At 45.9% G+C, this 16,289-nt stretch overlaps 2 protein-coding genes and 1 long non-coding RNA gene across 3 annotated transcripts; all 3 read left to right on the forward strand.

The window, feature by feature from the left end:
* The first annotated feature begins 3,688 nt into the window (after positions 1 to 3,688).
* LOC117864628 (uncharacterized) lies at positions 3,689 to 4,754 on the forward strand. The gene is made up of 2 exons (XM_072295286.1): positions 3,689 to 3,796; positions 4,278 to 4,754. The coding sequence occupies exons 1-2, from the start codon at positions 3,689 to 3,691 to the stop codon at positions 4,752 to 4,754; spliced, it is 585 nt and encodes a 194-aa protein (XP_072151387.1).
* A 2,180-nt stretch (positions 4,755 to 6,934) lies between these two features.
* LOC117864629 (glycogen synthase kinase-3 homolog MsK-3) lies at positions 6,935 to 7,559 on the forward strand (the record flags this gene model as incomplete). Its single annotated transcript, XM_034748755.2, has 4 exons — positions 6,935 to 7,012; positions 7,110 to 7,166; positions 7,241 to 7,381; positions 7,467 to 7,559. Coding segments are annotated over 4 exons (354 nt in total), but the record flags the coding sequence as incomplete, so codon positions are not given.
* Positions 7,560 to 8,684: 1,125 nt separating this feature from the next.
* LOC140223359 (uncharacterized) lies at positions 8,685 to 9,725 on the forward strand. The gene is made up of 3 exons (XR_011898760.1): positions 8,685 to 8,743; positions 9,088 to 9,503; positions 9,592 to 9,725. It is a non-coding gene; the product is annotated as an uncharacterized lncRNA (long non-coding RNA).
* Positions 9,726 to 16,289: the final 6,564 nt, after the last annotated feature.

Genomic DNA, 16,289 nt, shown 5'->3' on the forward strand with positions numbered 1-16,289 from the left:
GAGCGGCCCCCTTGAAGGAACCTGCACCACCACTAAAGAAGTCACGAGCACCGCCTCCCAAGCAAAGACAGAGAAAGAAGAAAACAAAGGAGCCTGAAGTGACTCGTAAGGAACGCTTTGAGGCATTGTCTCATGCGGAACAGTGGGTAGAAATCCAACGAGAGGCCAGTGAGTGGTTCAAGAAACAAACCGAAGAAAAAAAAGCAAGGGAGATGGAGCCACCGCCAGTAAGTCGGCGAGATTTAAACTTTTTTATCAGGATGGAAGAAGGAGCCAAGAAAAGGATACCACTCTTGTCAAACTATGAACGGGCTCTAGTAAAGGCTGATGAAAAGGATAAAAGGAAAGGAAAGTCATCTTCCAGCGGTCCAGTCCCCGACCTCAGCCATTTATCAAAAAAAAAATGCTCAACGGGTAAAAGCAATGCCCTTGGATCAACAAGCAAATGTATTGAAGTTCATGGAAGAAACAGGTCTGGGACTTGATGAATGCATAGGGCAAGTTGAGACGCCAACTGCACCGCCCCCTGAGCCGAAGTGGCCTTATGAGCTAGGCAAACCTCTAGTAAAGCCTTCATTGGTACAGAAGCTATCAACAAAGATGTACGCATTCCATCAATGGTACATGATGGCATCCGCCGACTCGAGGGAGATGATCAGCATGAAGGTAAAACCGATAGATTTTCACGGTGAAGGGGAGAAAGTGCTGTGGCTAGACTTCAAGGATATATACGAAGTGTACCATCATGATGCCCTGGACGTCTCTCTGATCAGCGCTTGGATTCTGTAAGTGTCCGTTTATCTCTACATGTAAATTTTGGCGTGCGTCACCGTACTAACTTCATCTTCCATTTCATGTAGGATGCTAATTCAGACATGCTGCCGAGAGGCGTACCTACATATAGGCTTCATGGATCCATCTGTAGTTAACCAACAACAGATACAATTAGCACCGGAAAAAACCTTTGCGGAAATATACAATTTCCTAGACAAAGTAACATTCAAGGATTTCATACTACTTCCATACAACTTCAAGTAAGTGTGTGTATACCGTCTACTTTCGATGTCTTTTTCCTTATCTCTACATGTTAGTTAGCTCTAATATGCATGAACATTTTACGCACGCAGCTTCCACTGGATCCTTATTATAATTGAGCCTGAAAGAAGCCACGTCACTGTTTTCGATTCGTTAAGGAAAGATCCGGTGGACTACCAAGAATTGCAAGACATGCTAGGCTTGTGATAATTCTGGATCTTTATCTCTATGCAAAAGTTTATTTCCTAAATTTTATCCCTGTTACACTATATCATTCATTATTCTAATTCGCAGCGCATGGAAACAATTCATAAGGACACACAAAGGTCCATTCAAAGAAAAACTTACATGGAACACAGACTTCTCGGTACGTATGAAGTCTGCACATTTATTACATTGTATAACACGAATATTTCATAACTTATTTTTTTCCGCACTGAAGTGCTTAAGACAGGAACCCGGGAATAATCTATGTGGCTACTACATCTGTGAGCACATGCACAGTTTTATGGGACCCAAGGGACCGAAGATGACGCCGCACAACTTTAAAGTACGTAAAATAAAACTAATACTAGTTAATTATTTTCTAGCTCCTTATATGTATTTGTTCGTGTAACATTCACAAATTTCCAAATTATAGATGTTAAATATTCAACAAGGACTCTTGAAGGAAGAAAGAGTAGCGGCAATATGTGAAGGTCTCATTGGATTCATAATGGACGAGGTGGTAGATCCAAAAGGAGAATTTTATTATGATGGACGACAATTAGACACTCCGATCAGCAACACCACGACGGGAAGATTGTAGACAGATACTTTGATTTATTTGTATATATAATACACGCTAATTATGATCGATTTGTACTAAGCTAGTTGAATTGTGTATATGAATTGTGTATAAGGATTGTGTATATATATATATAGTAATTGTATAATTACAAATCTCATTCGTTTAAATACTAGTTGATTTCGTTCTAAAAAAATCTCAACTACTAAAGGTTAACAAATTAAAAGGGCCGCGGTACGACGTATACGTGATGCATGCATGAAAAATTCAGGTGCCACGGCAGTGCTGGCGCCATTTAGTCCCGGTTGGAATCCAGTCGGGACTAAAGGGTAACCCTTTAGTCCCGGTTGGTGACACCAACCGGGACTAAAGGTGGACCTTTACTCCCGGTTAAAAGACCCGGGACTAAAGACCCCCCCTTTTGTCCCGGTTGGTTTATCCCGGATGGATATCCGAGAGATATGCACCCTACCAACCGGGACTAAAGCCCAATTCTCTACCAGTGTGTATATTGTGCCCTGCGCTTAGTGTTGTTTGGTGTTCTTGTTTCTATGAGGATAATGCCGATTTAGGTACCTCTGCCCTCCTTTACATACTCCAGGGGGCGGGATCACTAGTCGGTTACAAGGTAAGAGTCCTAGTAGGATTACAAAGTATGAGTCTCAGTAGGATTACATGAGAATCCTAATAGTAGTCCGTCTTCTTCCTTCCTTAGGGGTACCGGGTTCTATTCCTCTATTTTTTAGCACAAAATCTTTTAATACTAATGAGTTCTTTTAATACCGGGTGAATGACCTGCACTAAACTAAAAGGTGACCTCTTTAGTACTGGTTCTTGGTACCAGTTGTGAATCTGATAGTAAGGAAGGTTTGCCACTCGGTACTAAAAGTCAACTCTGCAATGGTGCTGATATCCGCAGTCTACGGTCCTCCAGCTCGATGTCTCTGGAGTAGGAGTGGGCATAATTAATCGAGGATCGAAAACCGAACTAAAATACTCGATAACCGAGCTGAAATAACTGAAACTGAAAAATTCGATCAGCAGTTCGGTCATGTGTTCTTAATAACCAAAATAACTTCTGTTAGTTCGGTTCCGAGCCTCGGGTAACCGATTTAACCGAACGTGATATATACTAAAGGGGTCCAATAATCCCTATAATTCTACTACAAACCAGCCGAACCCAACACACAAACCTTACGTATATAACACCTAGCCCCAACTAGCCATTCCCCACCTAGTCGACTCCCTCTCCCTCCGAACCCTAGCCGCCGCTTCCTGCGCTTGGCGGGTGGGGCAGCCGGCAGCTTGGTCCATGTGTCGCAAGGCATAGCCGCACAGGCAGCTGAGAAGAGGCTCCGTTCTCCCGCGGTCCCGCCCGTGACTTTATCGGCCCATCTGGGACGACAATAGCGGACTCAGCCCTCATGCGGCTGCCACCTCTCGACCCCATCTCTTCGGCTTGGTGATGAGGACCCAACCAAGAAGGCAGCGTGAGCTGGCTGGAGCTCCACCGGCGTCAACGACATTTGTGTGTGCTGCAATTTTGGTTATTTTGTGATTACTTGCACCGATTTGTGTTGTGGTTTTGTTGATTTCTGGTACAAGTTTGTTGATTTGCACAGCCGAGGTTGAATCTTTCGCTGAATCGTGGTGATTTGTTTGTTAGTTTTTTGATGCAGTAACTAATAGTTTGGTTGGTTCAGTCATGATCGAAACCAAACCAAACTAATCGAGACAGATTTTCCTCGGTTCCTATAATTTTTAGCAACCGATCGGTTCCCACTTTTGACTAACCGAATTTTATGAAAACCTGATGAACCAAACGGTTCGGTTCGGTCTAATTGAATGCCCACCCCTACCAGGAGCATGGCTACTGGAGACGTCGCCACGGTTAGACTGGACGTAGCGAGCATTCTGTCACGACGTTCTGCACGTGTGCCTATTGGATCCAAGTTATGCGAGGATGCCCTGCAGGTGTGGCCCAAGTATTGTCTGAGCTGAAACAAACGTCACCATTGTTTAAGGAAATAATTTCCGCACCCTATGTCTTTATCTTTGACAACAGCGTTCCAATTATCCAGGAGCAACAACGGGAGTATTAGAGCAACTCCAAAAATTCCCTTAAAATTACCCCAAAACCTTATTTAGGAGAAAAAAACTTACCTCCAACAGCTCCCCTGTCCTTCCCGTAAAAATACGCGGACGCTAAAAATACCTCCGTTGCCCCACATATATTTTGGGGACCGGTCCTTCGCCGATAACCCCGAACTGCTTCTTCCCACGTGCTATCCATTCCCGCATGCTATCCACCCCTCGTCCTCCTCACTGCCCGCCATGATCCCCGCCGCCGCTCCGCATCCTATATTTTTTTGCAGCAGCGAAGACTCTTGTCCTATTTTTTTTGGGCTCCTGTTGACGGATCGTGGCTTGAGTCAGTGATCTCCCCATCCTGCAGATCAGAGTCCAGCGGCATGGCGAGCCCGCCAGCGAGCCTGTGGCGAGGACCAACAGCGGCGGTAGCGGTGGCGGCAGCAAGGACTCGGGCAGCTTCGAGTGCAACATCTGCCTGGACCTGGCGCAGGACCCTGGGGTCACCCTCTGCGGCCACCTCTTCTGCTGGCCCTGCCTCTATAAGTGGCTCCACGTCGACGTGCACTCCCAGGAGTGCCCCATCTGCAAGGCCGTCGTCGAGGAGGGGAAGCTCGTCCCCCTCTATGGTCGCGGTGGCACCTCCGCCGCTCCACGGGCGAGGTCTGTGGCCAGCGTCCAGATCCCCAGCAGGCCGACCGGGCAGCGGCCGTCCACCACGCCGCAGCCTGACCACAACAACCATTGCCCGCACATGAACCTCTGGTTCATGGGTGCTCAGGTGGCGGGCAGTGCAGCAGCTTCGCGGCGGTCGACGTCGCCGTGCCGGCTGTGGCGAGGATGATATCCCACCCGCCGCTCGTCTACTATTTCTCTGTCTATTGCCCTGATCTGGAGCCTGCCGACTTCCCCAGGGAGCCCCTCGTCATGGTCACGAAGGATGACCTCGTCCTCCTCCGCGTAGTCCTGGCGGGTCCTTGATCCGCAATCTTGGAGCCCGACATATTTCCATGTTGCCTCCTGCTCGTGGCATCGTCGGTGGCCAGGAGCCAGTGCAGCTGCGCCACTACACTGATAGCGAGCGCCTCGCCGGACCTGACGTGGAGGAGTTGCCGAAGCGCGTCCAGTTCCAGATCGTCGAGCCTCACCTCCACGGCGCTGAACTGGAACGGGATGTTGAACGCCTCAGCCTCCCTGGCGAGCACGCCGGCCATGTTGGCGTGCGCCTCATCCTCCCACTTAATTAGGGAGGTAGATCTATTGGAATCGCACTTTTTTGTGGGATTTTTTTTCAGATGTCATGATTGCATTTTTCATGTGACGGATGGAGAGAGAGCAACCAGGATGTCTGCATGTGTATGGATGGTGATAATGGGTTATAGAGTATGAAGAAGTAATAAATTAATAAAAAGTGTATAAATCTTCAGTTTATCCCCAATGCCTAGTTAGTTTATGAGCCACTAGACGAGGAAAATCTGCAAAAACTGCGAATCCAAAATCCGTGTGCCGCAGCCACACCACAAGAACGGCAGTGGTTTGGAGTAACTAAACGAGCGATCTATATATCTAGAACTAATGACAAAGACTTTTCCCTAAATAAAAAAAGATATGGACTTTTCAAATGTTTTTTTAAACATTGGCAGGAGCACTGCCTTACGTAAGAGGAATAAAAGTTCTGTTTAGACTTTCCAAATGAAAATGTCATACTTTAAGGGCATGTATGAGCTGCAGTTTTCAACTTGAGCCAGCATGTTTAAAATTGAAATGTTGAGGTGTACAAATATACTGCACCCACCTCGGCAGTCTTCCGGCAGTTGTGGCATAAATAATGTGAATCAATCTTTATTTCATTTGCTGTTTTCTTTGACTTTTGGTAGATCTTTTATCCTAAAAAATTCTTCCCCAAAACTATGTATTGGGGATTCTCCTAAAAAAAATTTCCCCCAAAAACATATCAATCCACAGCAGATCGCTAATAAATAGCCCCCAATATTTCAAACACAGGCCACGTCATCATATTGGGCCCATCGGAAGGGACGCGCGGGCGTGCGGGAATCAGGATTGGGGGAGCAACTCCAAGAGACTGCTAATCTTACCCCCAATACCTGTTTTAGGGAAAAAAAGAGAAAAAATGGACTCCAACAGTCCACCCAAAACTCCCCCAAAAAATTAGCGATGCTAAAAAACACCACCTCGCCCCGTATATTTTCGCAGCCGCGATCTTCCCCCAATCCTCCGCGAGCTCCTTCCCGCGCCCGCTCTTTTTTTTTCGCGCGCTTATCTCCTGGCGGCGGCGTCCTCCCCCGGCGGTGCCCTCATCTCCCGGCGGCGGTTCTCTCCCGGCGACAGGCGGCGGCGGCCCTCCTCTCCTGGCGGCGCCCTCCTCTCCCGGCGGGGTGACTTCGCCCGGCGATGGGCGAGCGCTAGGCGGCGGCGGGCCGGGACGCGGCCCTCCTCTCCCGGCGGCGCCCTCCTCTCCCGGCGGCGGCTCTCTTCTCCCGGCGACGGGCGAGCGCTAGGCGGCGGCGGGCCTGGACGCGGCCCTCCTCTCCCGGCGGGGTGACTTCGCCGGAACCAGCCCGATCGCGTAGCCAGGCCGTTTTCCGGCTCTCCGGTGAGCGATCCAGATCTCCACCGCTCTCTCCTCTCTGGTCCCGCCAATGGTTCAGTTATCTCGAGTGTTTTTTTGTTTTGGTTCTGTTTATCGATCGGTGGGTTGAGCCGTTGAGGATTGGGCTCCCATGGTTCCGCTATTCTGATTGGATTCCGAAGCCACCATGCTCCATAGCCGGAATGGTGCTCGTGTGTTGCAGTTTGTGGCTTCTCACCCCTTCCGGCAATTCGAGGATCTATAAAGTGTAACTAGTTATATGAATGCTATCTACTTTTCTGACACTCTGTAGCAAGGAAGTTGTGACATTTGATATATGCAAAACTTGACATGTATCAGGTAAAGCTTACTCTGTTGTAACATGTCCAAGTATAACTGCATGATAGTCATGACATGTAAAACCTTGTGATTGACAGATTTGTAGAGCTTTGGCATACATTCATAACTGCATCGGAGTGTGCCATAGGGACATTAAGCCGCAAAATCTCCTGGTATATCTGGATTAGTCATCTCTATCTGTTTGAACACATCTTTATTCAATTATAAATGCAGCTTCAGATGGTTTGATGCATACTATTTCTGCTACAGGTGAATCCTCATACTCATCAGTTGAAATTGTGTGACTTTGGCAGCGCGAAAGTTCTGGTATGGTCATAATCAACTGAAGTTCACATGAATCCTTGTATTTGTTGCGTGGCTAATTATTTCTACTGCTTTAGGTAAAAGGAGAACCAAATATTTCTTACATATGTTCTAGGTACTACAGAGCACCAGAGCTCATATTTGGTGCTACTGAATACACAACAGCAATTGATGTTTGGTCTGCCGGATGTGTTCTTGCTGAGCTGCTTTTAGGACAGGTAAGGGATCACACAATTACATGGTCATGGTGGACTATCCAGCTTGTCTCTGCCTACAATCTGTTTTTTTTCTTCTTCCCAACAGCCTCTATTCCCTGGAGACAGTGGCGTTGATCAGCTAGTTGAAATCATCAAGGTAAATTGTTATCTTCATCCCAATTAAACTGCTGCCTATTGGTTTCTATTATGTACTTATGTGTGCTGTGAGCGTGGTTCGTGACCCCAACATTATGATGCTTGTACCCAACACTTTATTCACTTTCTACTAAAGCAGGTTATCTCTTTCAACAATGTTACCAGAACCATACCAGATGAAAAGATTTCAAGGGTTGCCTATGAATCACATAGGGATCACTGGTAGAACAAAGAGTGCGGCGAGTATAAATCAATGAATAGCCTCGATCCACAAACAAATGTTGGATCGAACATTGTCATACAAAGGGTGCATCCTCGCATGGTGCTAGTACAAATCAGGCAAACTGAATTCAGCGCAAACTGATACATGGACTCAGGGAGCATGCTCCCAACACTCTTCTAATACTTTACAGAACCGCGGACGGTTTTGTTACATCGACAACATTTTTGTTTACCTTTCTGGGGTAAGGGGGATGATAATCTCGGACAAAAAAAATCGACGCATTGCCTATGTTTGCGCACCTGTATCAGAACATAAAGGAAACGACACTGAGTATCAACTGAAACTTTTGGTTGGTAGCATCTGTCCAGACATAAAGTACACTGAAGAAGTGAAGATGAATACAAAATGCAAAGAAAATCAACCATCACTGCAGACAAGGATGCCAACTGCTGACTTTGCACCAAAAAGATAATAAATAAAGAGAGAAGTCACTAACAGAAGTATTGCATAGTCATGAAATCTTATAGAGGAGGCATTTGCTTTGCTTAAATAAAAACTTAGTTGCATTGAATTTTTTTATCTAGTTCTGAAATTGCAAGGACATTCCACATGGTGCCACACTTTGAGAGCACCTGATTTAGAGTCCTAAGCATACTGCACTCAACTTAGTTTTCCAGAAGCTTACCTCAAAAAATCAAAGTGCTGATTTTAATTCCTTTTGTTGCCTGTGCAGATGCAGGCACCACGGCCAACCGCTCCTGTCCGGCAAGGCCAAGTAAGACGCGGCGGAGGGATGCTTCAACGGCGCGTGGTGGTCGTCGGCGGCCAGCACCCTCAATGGCCCGGCGGTGACCACATGCCTCAAAGGACCGGCGGTGACCACGACCTCGATCTGGCCGGTGGTCCTCCGATGGCAGCCCTTGCCAGCGACGATTTCAATTCCATATCCAGTGACCCCTCAGCTGCCTTCGAACAAGTGGTCAACGACAACTCATTTGGGAATGGTATGAATCATAAGCTACTCATTTCAATTCTCTAGGGTAATCCGGACTAAGCAATGCATGTCGGCTTATTAAAGTTTATATCTCAGAGTTGATGAGTAAGAGTTTGACATGCAAGCATATGACATTGTCTGAAATTGTCCTATGAATTTTACCTATTAAAGCAATGATGTTGTCTGATGCAGCATATTACCATTTGACTGAAATTGTCTTACTGAATTAACTCAGTCTTACTAGGTTGTTGGGTTAGGATTGTGATGGCTGCCACTGATGGATGTTAAATGTCACTGGTAATTTTTTAGACCCATGCTAAATTTTTTGATGTTTATTTTCTACCTACTGGGCAGGAAATGGATATTTTTCGAACATGATGATGGATGAAACCAATCTAGGGGATTCTGATTATTATAGCAACACATTTGCTGACCAACAGTCACAGGCAATTGAAGTGGGTCCAGTAGCCCCCTCTGCGAGGCCAAACCATAAGAGATCAAAGAATTTCAGTGACCACGAAGATGAGGTTTTGGTTTCAGCGTGGCTGAATGTAAGCTTGGATCCGATCGTAGGCAAAGATCAAAAAGGTGGCAAGTATTGGTCTCGTATCTATGAGTACTTCCATGAACACAAGACGTGCACCTCAAAGCGTACCATAAATTCTCTCATGCACCGGTGGGAGACCATACAAAAATGTGTGAACAAGTTTTGTGGGTGTCTAGCACGGATTGAGTTAAGACGTTCGAGTGGTAGTACAATGAAAGACAAGGTACTTACTACGCAATACCATGATTTGTTTCAACTATTTTATTTTTATATATCGTATATGAATATCCCTTGTATGTTGGTGCGTGTAGGTTGCAGAGGCATGTGCTTTGTACAAGTCTGAAGACGAACATCAGAAATCATTCCAGTTCATGCATTGCTGGAATAAGTTGAGAACACAACCAAAATGGCTTTCTAAAATTGATGAATTGGTTGCTGCTAAAACATATAACAAGAAGCAGAAGACAAGTTCAACTGTTGACCCGAGTGCAAGTTTACCTAATGACATAGGACAAGGTGAAGTTCAATGTCTAGAGAATAATGCATTGATAAGACCAATTGGTAAGAAGAAGGCAAAAGCAGCACTGCTGCAAGAGAAGAAAAAAAGTGTGACAACAACTTTAGAAAATATGTGGGCACAGAAGAAAGAAACTGATGGGGAGAAAGAGCTAAAAAAAGAGGAGAGGTTCAACAAAGCTTTTTCTCTTGAACAAGATCGAGTTGCAAATGAAAAACTACTTCTTGAGGTTAGGAGGCAGGAGGTCCAGTTGCAGCAAAAGAGGGATGAAGAGAGGATTATGACCATGGACCTTACTGCCATGCCAGATGAGCAAAAGAAATACTACATGTGCTTGCGGGCTGAGATCATGAGCCGAGTACTTAATTAGAATTTGATTCTTCTAAATAGTATTAGTAGCTACTGTGATATTTTTTTTGATATGGTATTGTGTGATGTTCGAAACTTAATTAGTATTTGAATCTTCTAAAGAGTAGTATTTCCATATAGTATTAACGTGGATTTGAAGCGTCCTGTGTCGATTTGCAAACTTGCAGTTGTCTACCTGCACCTCCTTTATGCTGCAACTTAACCATTTACCTGCCCCAGGGATTCATTTTGCAACTTAACCATTTACCTGCAAGTATATGCAACATTCTATTATATTTTGGGATTCTCTTCTCATTTCCATGCTGTATGAAATTTTATCAATATGCGGTCTAACTAACAATAAAAATTCCAAGTTATAGCATCACTACTGAAAGAGAATGCCTATTAGTTGTTCCACAAATATGGTATCTCAGATATTTGATTGGTAAAAGTGAATGCCTCTGCTAGTAGCTGATAATTTCAATATGATTGCACTGCAGGGCATGGCACGTTTGTCACTGAGCAGCCCAGCTCGGGTCATTTTAATGGTATCCCGTGCATTGATCGAGTTTGAGCTCCGTGTGCGGACTGAAGGCCGACCTGATGAAGATGAGCCCAGCCTCATTGAAGGATGCACGGAGTTCACCAACATGCTTGCCTCAGATTCCTTCATAGAACACCAGCGCCTATACGGTGACAACTGTGCGTTGGACGTCAAGTATGATGACGTGGTCTCATTTAAAATATTAGCGGATTAGTTTTTAGCGTTCTGCTGTGGACTGATACGTTTTTTGGGGAAAATTTTTTTAGCATAGCCCCCAATACCTCGTTTTGAGGAAGAATTTTTTGGGGAACTCTTGGAGTTGCTCTAAAATATACACGGTGGCAGGCTGTTTTTTAGCGTCGCTAAAAAATTGGGGAAGGTTTAGGTGGATTGTTGGAGTTCATCTTTTCTCTCTTTTTTCCTAAAAAAGATATTAGGGGTAAGATTAGCAGTCTCTTGAAGTTGCTCCAAATGAATCTGTATTCTACGCCTAATACCTTATTTAGGGAGAAAAAAAAGAAAAAAAAGAACTCCAACAGCTCCCCAAAACTTTCCCAATCTATTCGCGACGCCAAAATCGAGCCGATCACCGCGCATACTTTCACGAGCGCCATCCTCCCCCCAATCGGCTGCTTCCCGCGTGCGCAAGCAGCCGGACCCTTCCCACACCCTTCCCACGCGCGCAGCGGCGGCGGGGCAAGGGGCGGAGTCGTGCCTCCTCCCTCGTTGTTCTTCCGTGCTCAACTTGGTCACCTCCTCCTCCTCCCTCCTCAACCAATGCCTGTTCCCCTGTCCAATTCGATCCAATCGCCGTCTCCGGCTTCAATCTCTGATGTCTCAAAGGATGTCCACTAGAAGAATCACCCATCAGTTCAGAAGGGAGAAGGATGCGATGAATTCTGATGATTTTGACAAGGGCCCTCATCGCGGACTCCTCTCTGCATCTGCCTACCCACGGCAGCAATGGCGAAGGCCCTGGTCCCCAAATGCCAGGCTTGGTCCTCCTCAACTTCACGACCCGCATCGAGGAGCGCCTGAACGCCACCACCGCCTACTCCACGACGAGGGATGGCCACAGCATACAGGTCACCTACTGGCCTGCCCACCCGCCGCTCGTCTCCTATTTCTGTGTCTACTGCCCTGGTCTGGAGCCCGCCAACTTCCCTAGGGAGCCGGTGCAGCTGCGCCACCACGCTGATGGCGAGCGCGTAGTCCAGATCGTCGAGCCTCGCCTCCACGGCGCTGAACTGGAATGGGATGTCGAACTTCCCGGCCATGTTGGCGTGCATGAGGGCAAGTGACCAGCCCAACTAATGAATCCAATTACGATGATGTGGTCTGTTTTGAAATATTAGGCTCCGGTTATTAGCGATCTAGGGGAATTTTTTTTTGAAAAAGGCCCCCAATACATAGTTTTGTGGAAGAATTTTTTGGGGTACTTTTGGAGTTACTCTTAAGAAGTTTAAGAATGACTTGGATATGCAATGATTTAGTTATATTTCCTGACAATTAAAAATTCTTTATATGAACGTGCCGCTCCGGCAACGCGGTCCAAAATGATAAAATGGTACTGTGGAGCCTACCAGCTGGTCTGGAAGACCGATCTTCACTCATGCATGTGTATGCAAAACTATTAGGATAACAACAATCTGATGAAGAGAAAGGAAAAACTAATATAGCACCGGCCATCATACGCACATATGACCATGTGATCGAGTCCTAGAATAACAAGATCAAAAAAGTGTAGCGACTCCACTTGTGCCAATAAATCAGCAAAATCCGCCATCGGAAAACGATGCACTCCTTACGTCATGCATTGCTTTGGCACGTACGTCATGAACTTTGTTTTTTTAACCTTTATATAAGCTCTGGCAGCAATTACTGTTCAAAATTTGGTGCCCATACCTACCAGCAAGCTAGCGGCATCAGCGTGTGCTGGTAGTTGGAGGTCCACATGTCCGTGAGCCAATTATCAAATGTCCCCATGAGTAACCTTTAACAGTTTTCTTCAAGCTAGGATCTTCCAGTAGATCTTTTGAGATAGGCCGCAGGATTTAAGAATGACCTTGATTCCATGCATACCCCGGATTAGGATGATTTTGATCACAAACAGCATGTCGTATTGTCTGTATCTTTAGTGTCATGCAATAAAGATTTATAAGATATTATATTTTATGGTAAGTAACTTAATTAAGACATCTATATTTTTTATGAGATCTTGAAATTGACGAGTTTATTGTTAACAAGCATGTCATCCACTATTAGAAAATAATGCCGTTAATTATATTTCTAGAATATAAATTAATCTAGAAAAATAAGAGCATAGAACTCGAACATACACTACCGGAAACAGAAAGTTCGCCGAGTGCCCCAGGCACTCGGCGAAGGCCCAAAAACACTCGGCAACGCATTTGCCGAGTGTAACACTCGGCGAACCAGACTCGGCGAACTTTCCCTCGGCAAACAGGGGGTTCACCGAGTGTCATACGTCGGGCACTCGGCGAAGCTTCGCCGAGTCCCAAAAAACACTCGGCAAACATATTTTTGAAAAAAAATAAAAAAAACAAAACTTCCGGCCGCCGCCACCACCGGCCTCCACCACCTTCACCACTGCCGGCCACCACCACCGGCCTCCACCACCACCACCCGCCACCACGCCGCCTCGCCACGGCCGCTGCCCACCACGCCGCCACGTCCGCCGGGAGAAGGGGAGGGGCAGGCCACGCCGTCGCCGAGGAGAAGGGAAGGGGCAGGCTGCGCCGTCTCCAAGGAGAAGGGGAGGGGGCGCCCGGCCACCCACCGCCACTCGTACGTCGAGGAGAAGGGGAGGGGGCCACCACCTGTCGCCGAGGAGAAGGGGAGGGGGCGACCGGCCGCCGCCGGATCTGGCCTGGAGGGGAGGTTGCCGCCGCCGCATCCGGCCACCACCACCACCTCCACCACCACACCCGCCGGCCACCACCACCACCTCCACCACCACACCCGCCGGCCACCACCACCACCTCCACCACCACACCCGCCGGCCACCACCACCACCACCTCCACTACTACACCCGCCGGCCACCACCTCTGGATCCGGGGAGAGGAGGGGCGGGCGGCGGCTGGATCCGGGGAGGAGGGATGGGCGGCGGCTGGATCCGGCCACCACCACCACCTCCACCACCACAACTCGCCACCGCCGCGCCCCGCGGCCGGGGAAGAAGGGAGGGCGCCAGATCTGACCGGGGAAGAAAGGGGAGCTAGGGGCGCCAGATCCGGCTGGGGGAGGGAGAGGGGAGGGAAGGGGAGGATGTGCGTCGGGAGGGCCGGCCGCCGGTGGGGAGGGGAGGGGAGTGGAGGATGTGCGCCGGGGGAGGGAGGGCCGCCGGGGGAGGGAGCTAGGGGAGGAGGAGGGGGCGGCGTGAGGGAGATCGGAGGTGCGGGTGAGGGGGGGTTTGTGGACCGGGCGGCCGGTAGGGTTAAAAAAAGGTCGCCGAGTGTCCTAGGTGGACACTCGGTAAAGGTTTTCTTTGCCGAGTGTCTACCCTAGGACACTCGGCAAAATTTTTTAAAAAAAATTAAAAAAATATCTAATAGTTTCAAAAAAATACCAAATTTTCACACGAAATAAGATATGTTCTCTACTGACTATACAAAAAGTTTTGTAGTCAGACCAAACTCGACCGTCACTTCGACTCTAAATTTTATCGAATCCTTCTCAAAGTTACTATTCTTCTTCTGAGATGCTTCGGTTTGTAATTATCGTACATGATGAAATGTGCAAAACCTTCTCAATTTTTTTCCACAGCTTCCACGTATTATATCATCACATAATTACAAATCTCATGATTTTCAGACTTTGCTTGTTTTTTTTACAATTTAAAAATACTACTGCCACACGTTCATGGTCGTGTTTCCTGAACAAGATGTTCAAAATTTCTTTTTTATTTCATGGGTCAGGTCTCAAATTGGGCCAAATAACATGAATATCATTTTTCTACTCATTTGTTCCATAATTTGAATCACTTGTAGTTCCAATTTGACTTATACCAAAAATTTCCTTGAAATGCAATTAATTAATTAAATATAGCAAATAAATCCAAAAATATACCAAATTTTAACATGGAGTACCATATGTTGTATGTAGGGAGTAGAAAAAATTTCAAGGTGAAAAGAGGGAAAAAAGTTATTTTTTTGCTGAGTGTCAAAAAAAACACTCGGCAAACCCCCCTCTTTGCCGAGTGTTTTTTTTGACACTCGGCAAAGAGGGTCGTTTGCCGAGTGTTTTTTATTTGACACTCGGCAAAGTCCCGATTTGCCGAGTATTTTTTTTTTGCCGAGTGTTTTTGGCTTGGCACTCGGCAAAGAGCTTGTTTGCCGAGTGTCCGAAAAAAAACTCGGCAAAAAAAAAAACACTCGGCAAATTTAAGGTTTCCGGTAGTGATAGACGAAAAGTTCCATTACAATGATTCTGGCATAAGTCTTAGAGAAATCCACCAAATTGCACCCCAGATACAGCTGCCTTTTCTCATTGTCGTGCTCCTATCCTATTAAGGAAATTTCCCAACATATCTATCCCAAAAGGATGACAAATTAATAGAAACAAAATAGCATAGTACTCCCTTCGTTTTAAATTGTAGGTCATTTCAACTTTTTTGGAGAGTAAAATCATTTTATGTTTGATCAAAATTATAGAGAGGATTACAAAGATTTATGGAATAGAATACTGTGCAAATATATTTAATAAAAATATAATAGTACTTATTTGGTATCATAAATGTATATTTTATTGTATAAATTTTAGTATTTTATTGTATAAATTTGGTTAAATTTAAGATGTTTTGATTTTCCAAAAAAAATAAAATGACTAACAATTTGGAACGGATAGATTTGTTACTAGCTCCGACCCTTTGCAAACTCACCTGCCTCCAATGCGCGCGTCTTCGTACTTGCCGACTGCTGCTACCATGCATATTAGCATAGTGCACATCAGCTGGCGATCATTTAGCGAATTCTTAATGCCAACTAGATGCTTTGTAATACTAACCAGCAACCACTTGCATCTGCGTAGTACGCGCTCATGTGCGTAGGACTCTCAATATATGTGGTCAGTGCACCGCACAAATTAAGGCTCTCTAATGTTATTGTTAACAAGGACCTCGTAGTGCATCACGTCAATTCAATTTATATATCTGCATACCATTACTCCCCCCCGAGCTGGTCTGGAAGACCGATCCTCACACATTCATGTATATGCAAATTAGGATAACAACAACCTGATCAAGAAAGAAACGAAAAACTAATATAGCACCGGGCATCATGCGCACATATGACCATGTGATCGAGTCCTATAATAACAAAAAGATAAAAAAAGGTGTGTAGCTACTCTCCACTTGTGCGAAGGACTCTCACTTATTACGTCATGAATTGCTTTGGCACGTATGTCATGAACTTTTGTTTTTTAACCTTTATATAAGCTCTGGCAACAATTACCGTTCAAAATTTGGTGCCCATATATAATACCTACCGACCCAATGAGGTAGTGTAATCTTTAAAGTTTTCTTGAAGGATCTTCCAGTAGATCTTTTGAGATAGGGCGCAGGATATTTAAGAATGACCTT

Source organism: Setaria viridis, chromosome 7, assembly GCF_005286985.2.
Source record: "Setaria viridis chromosome 7, Setaria_viridis_v4.0, whole genome shotgun sequence".
Lineage (NCBI taxonomy): Eukaryota > Viridiplantae > Streptophyta > Magnoliopsida > Poales > Poaceae > Setaria > Setaria viridis.

What these genes read in the sequence shown, in the direction of transcription:
- LOC117864628 (XM_072295286.1), top strand. Translation starts at nt 3,689, where the DNA reads ATGGCTACTGGAGACGTCGCCACGGTTAGACTGGACGTAGCGAGCATT. An exon ending in TATGCGAGGATGCCCTGCAG is followed by an intron (nt 3,797 to 4,277) that starts GTGTGGCCCAAG and finishes CCCATCCTGCAG; the next exon opens with ATCAGAGTCCAGCGGCATGG.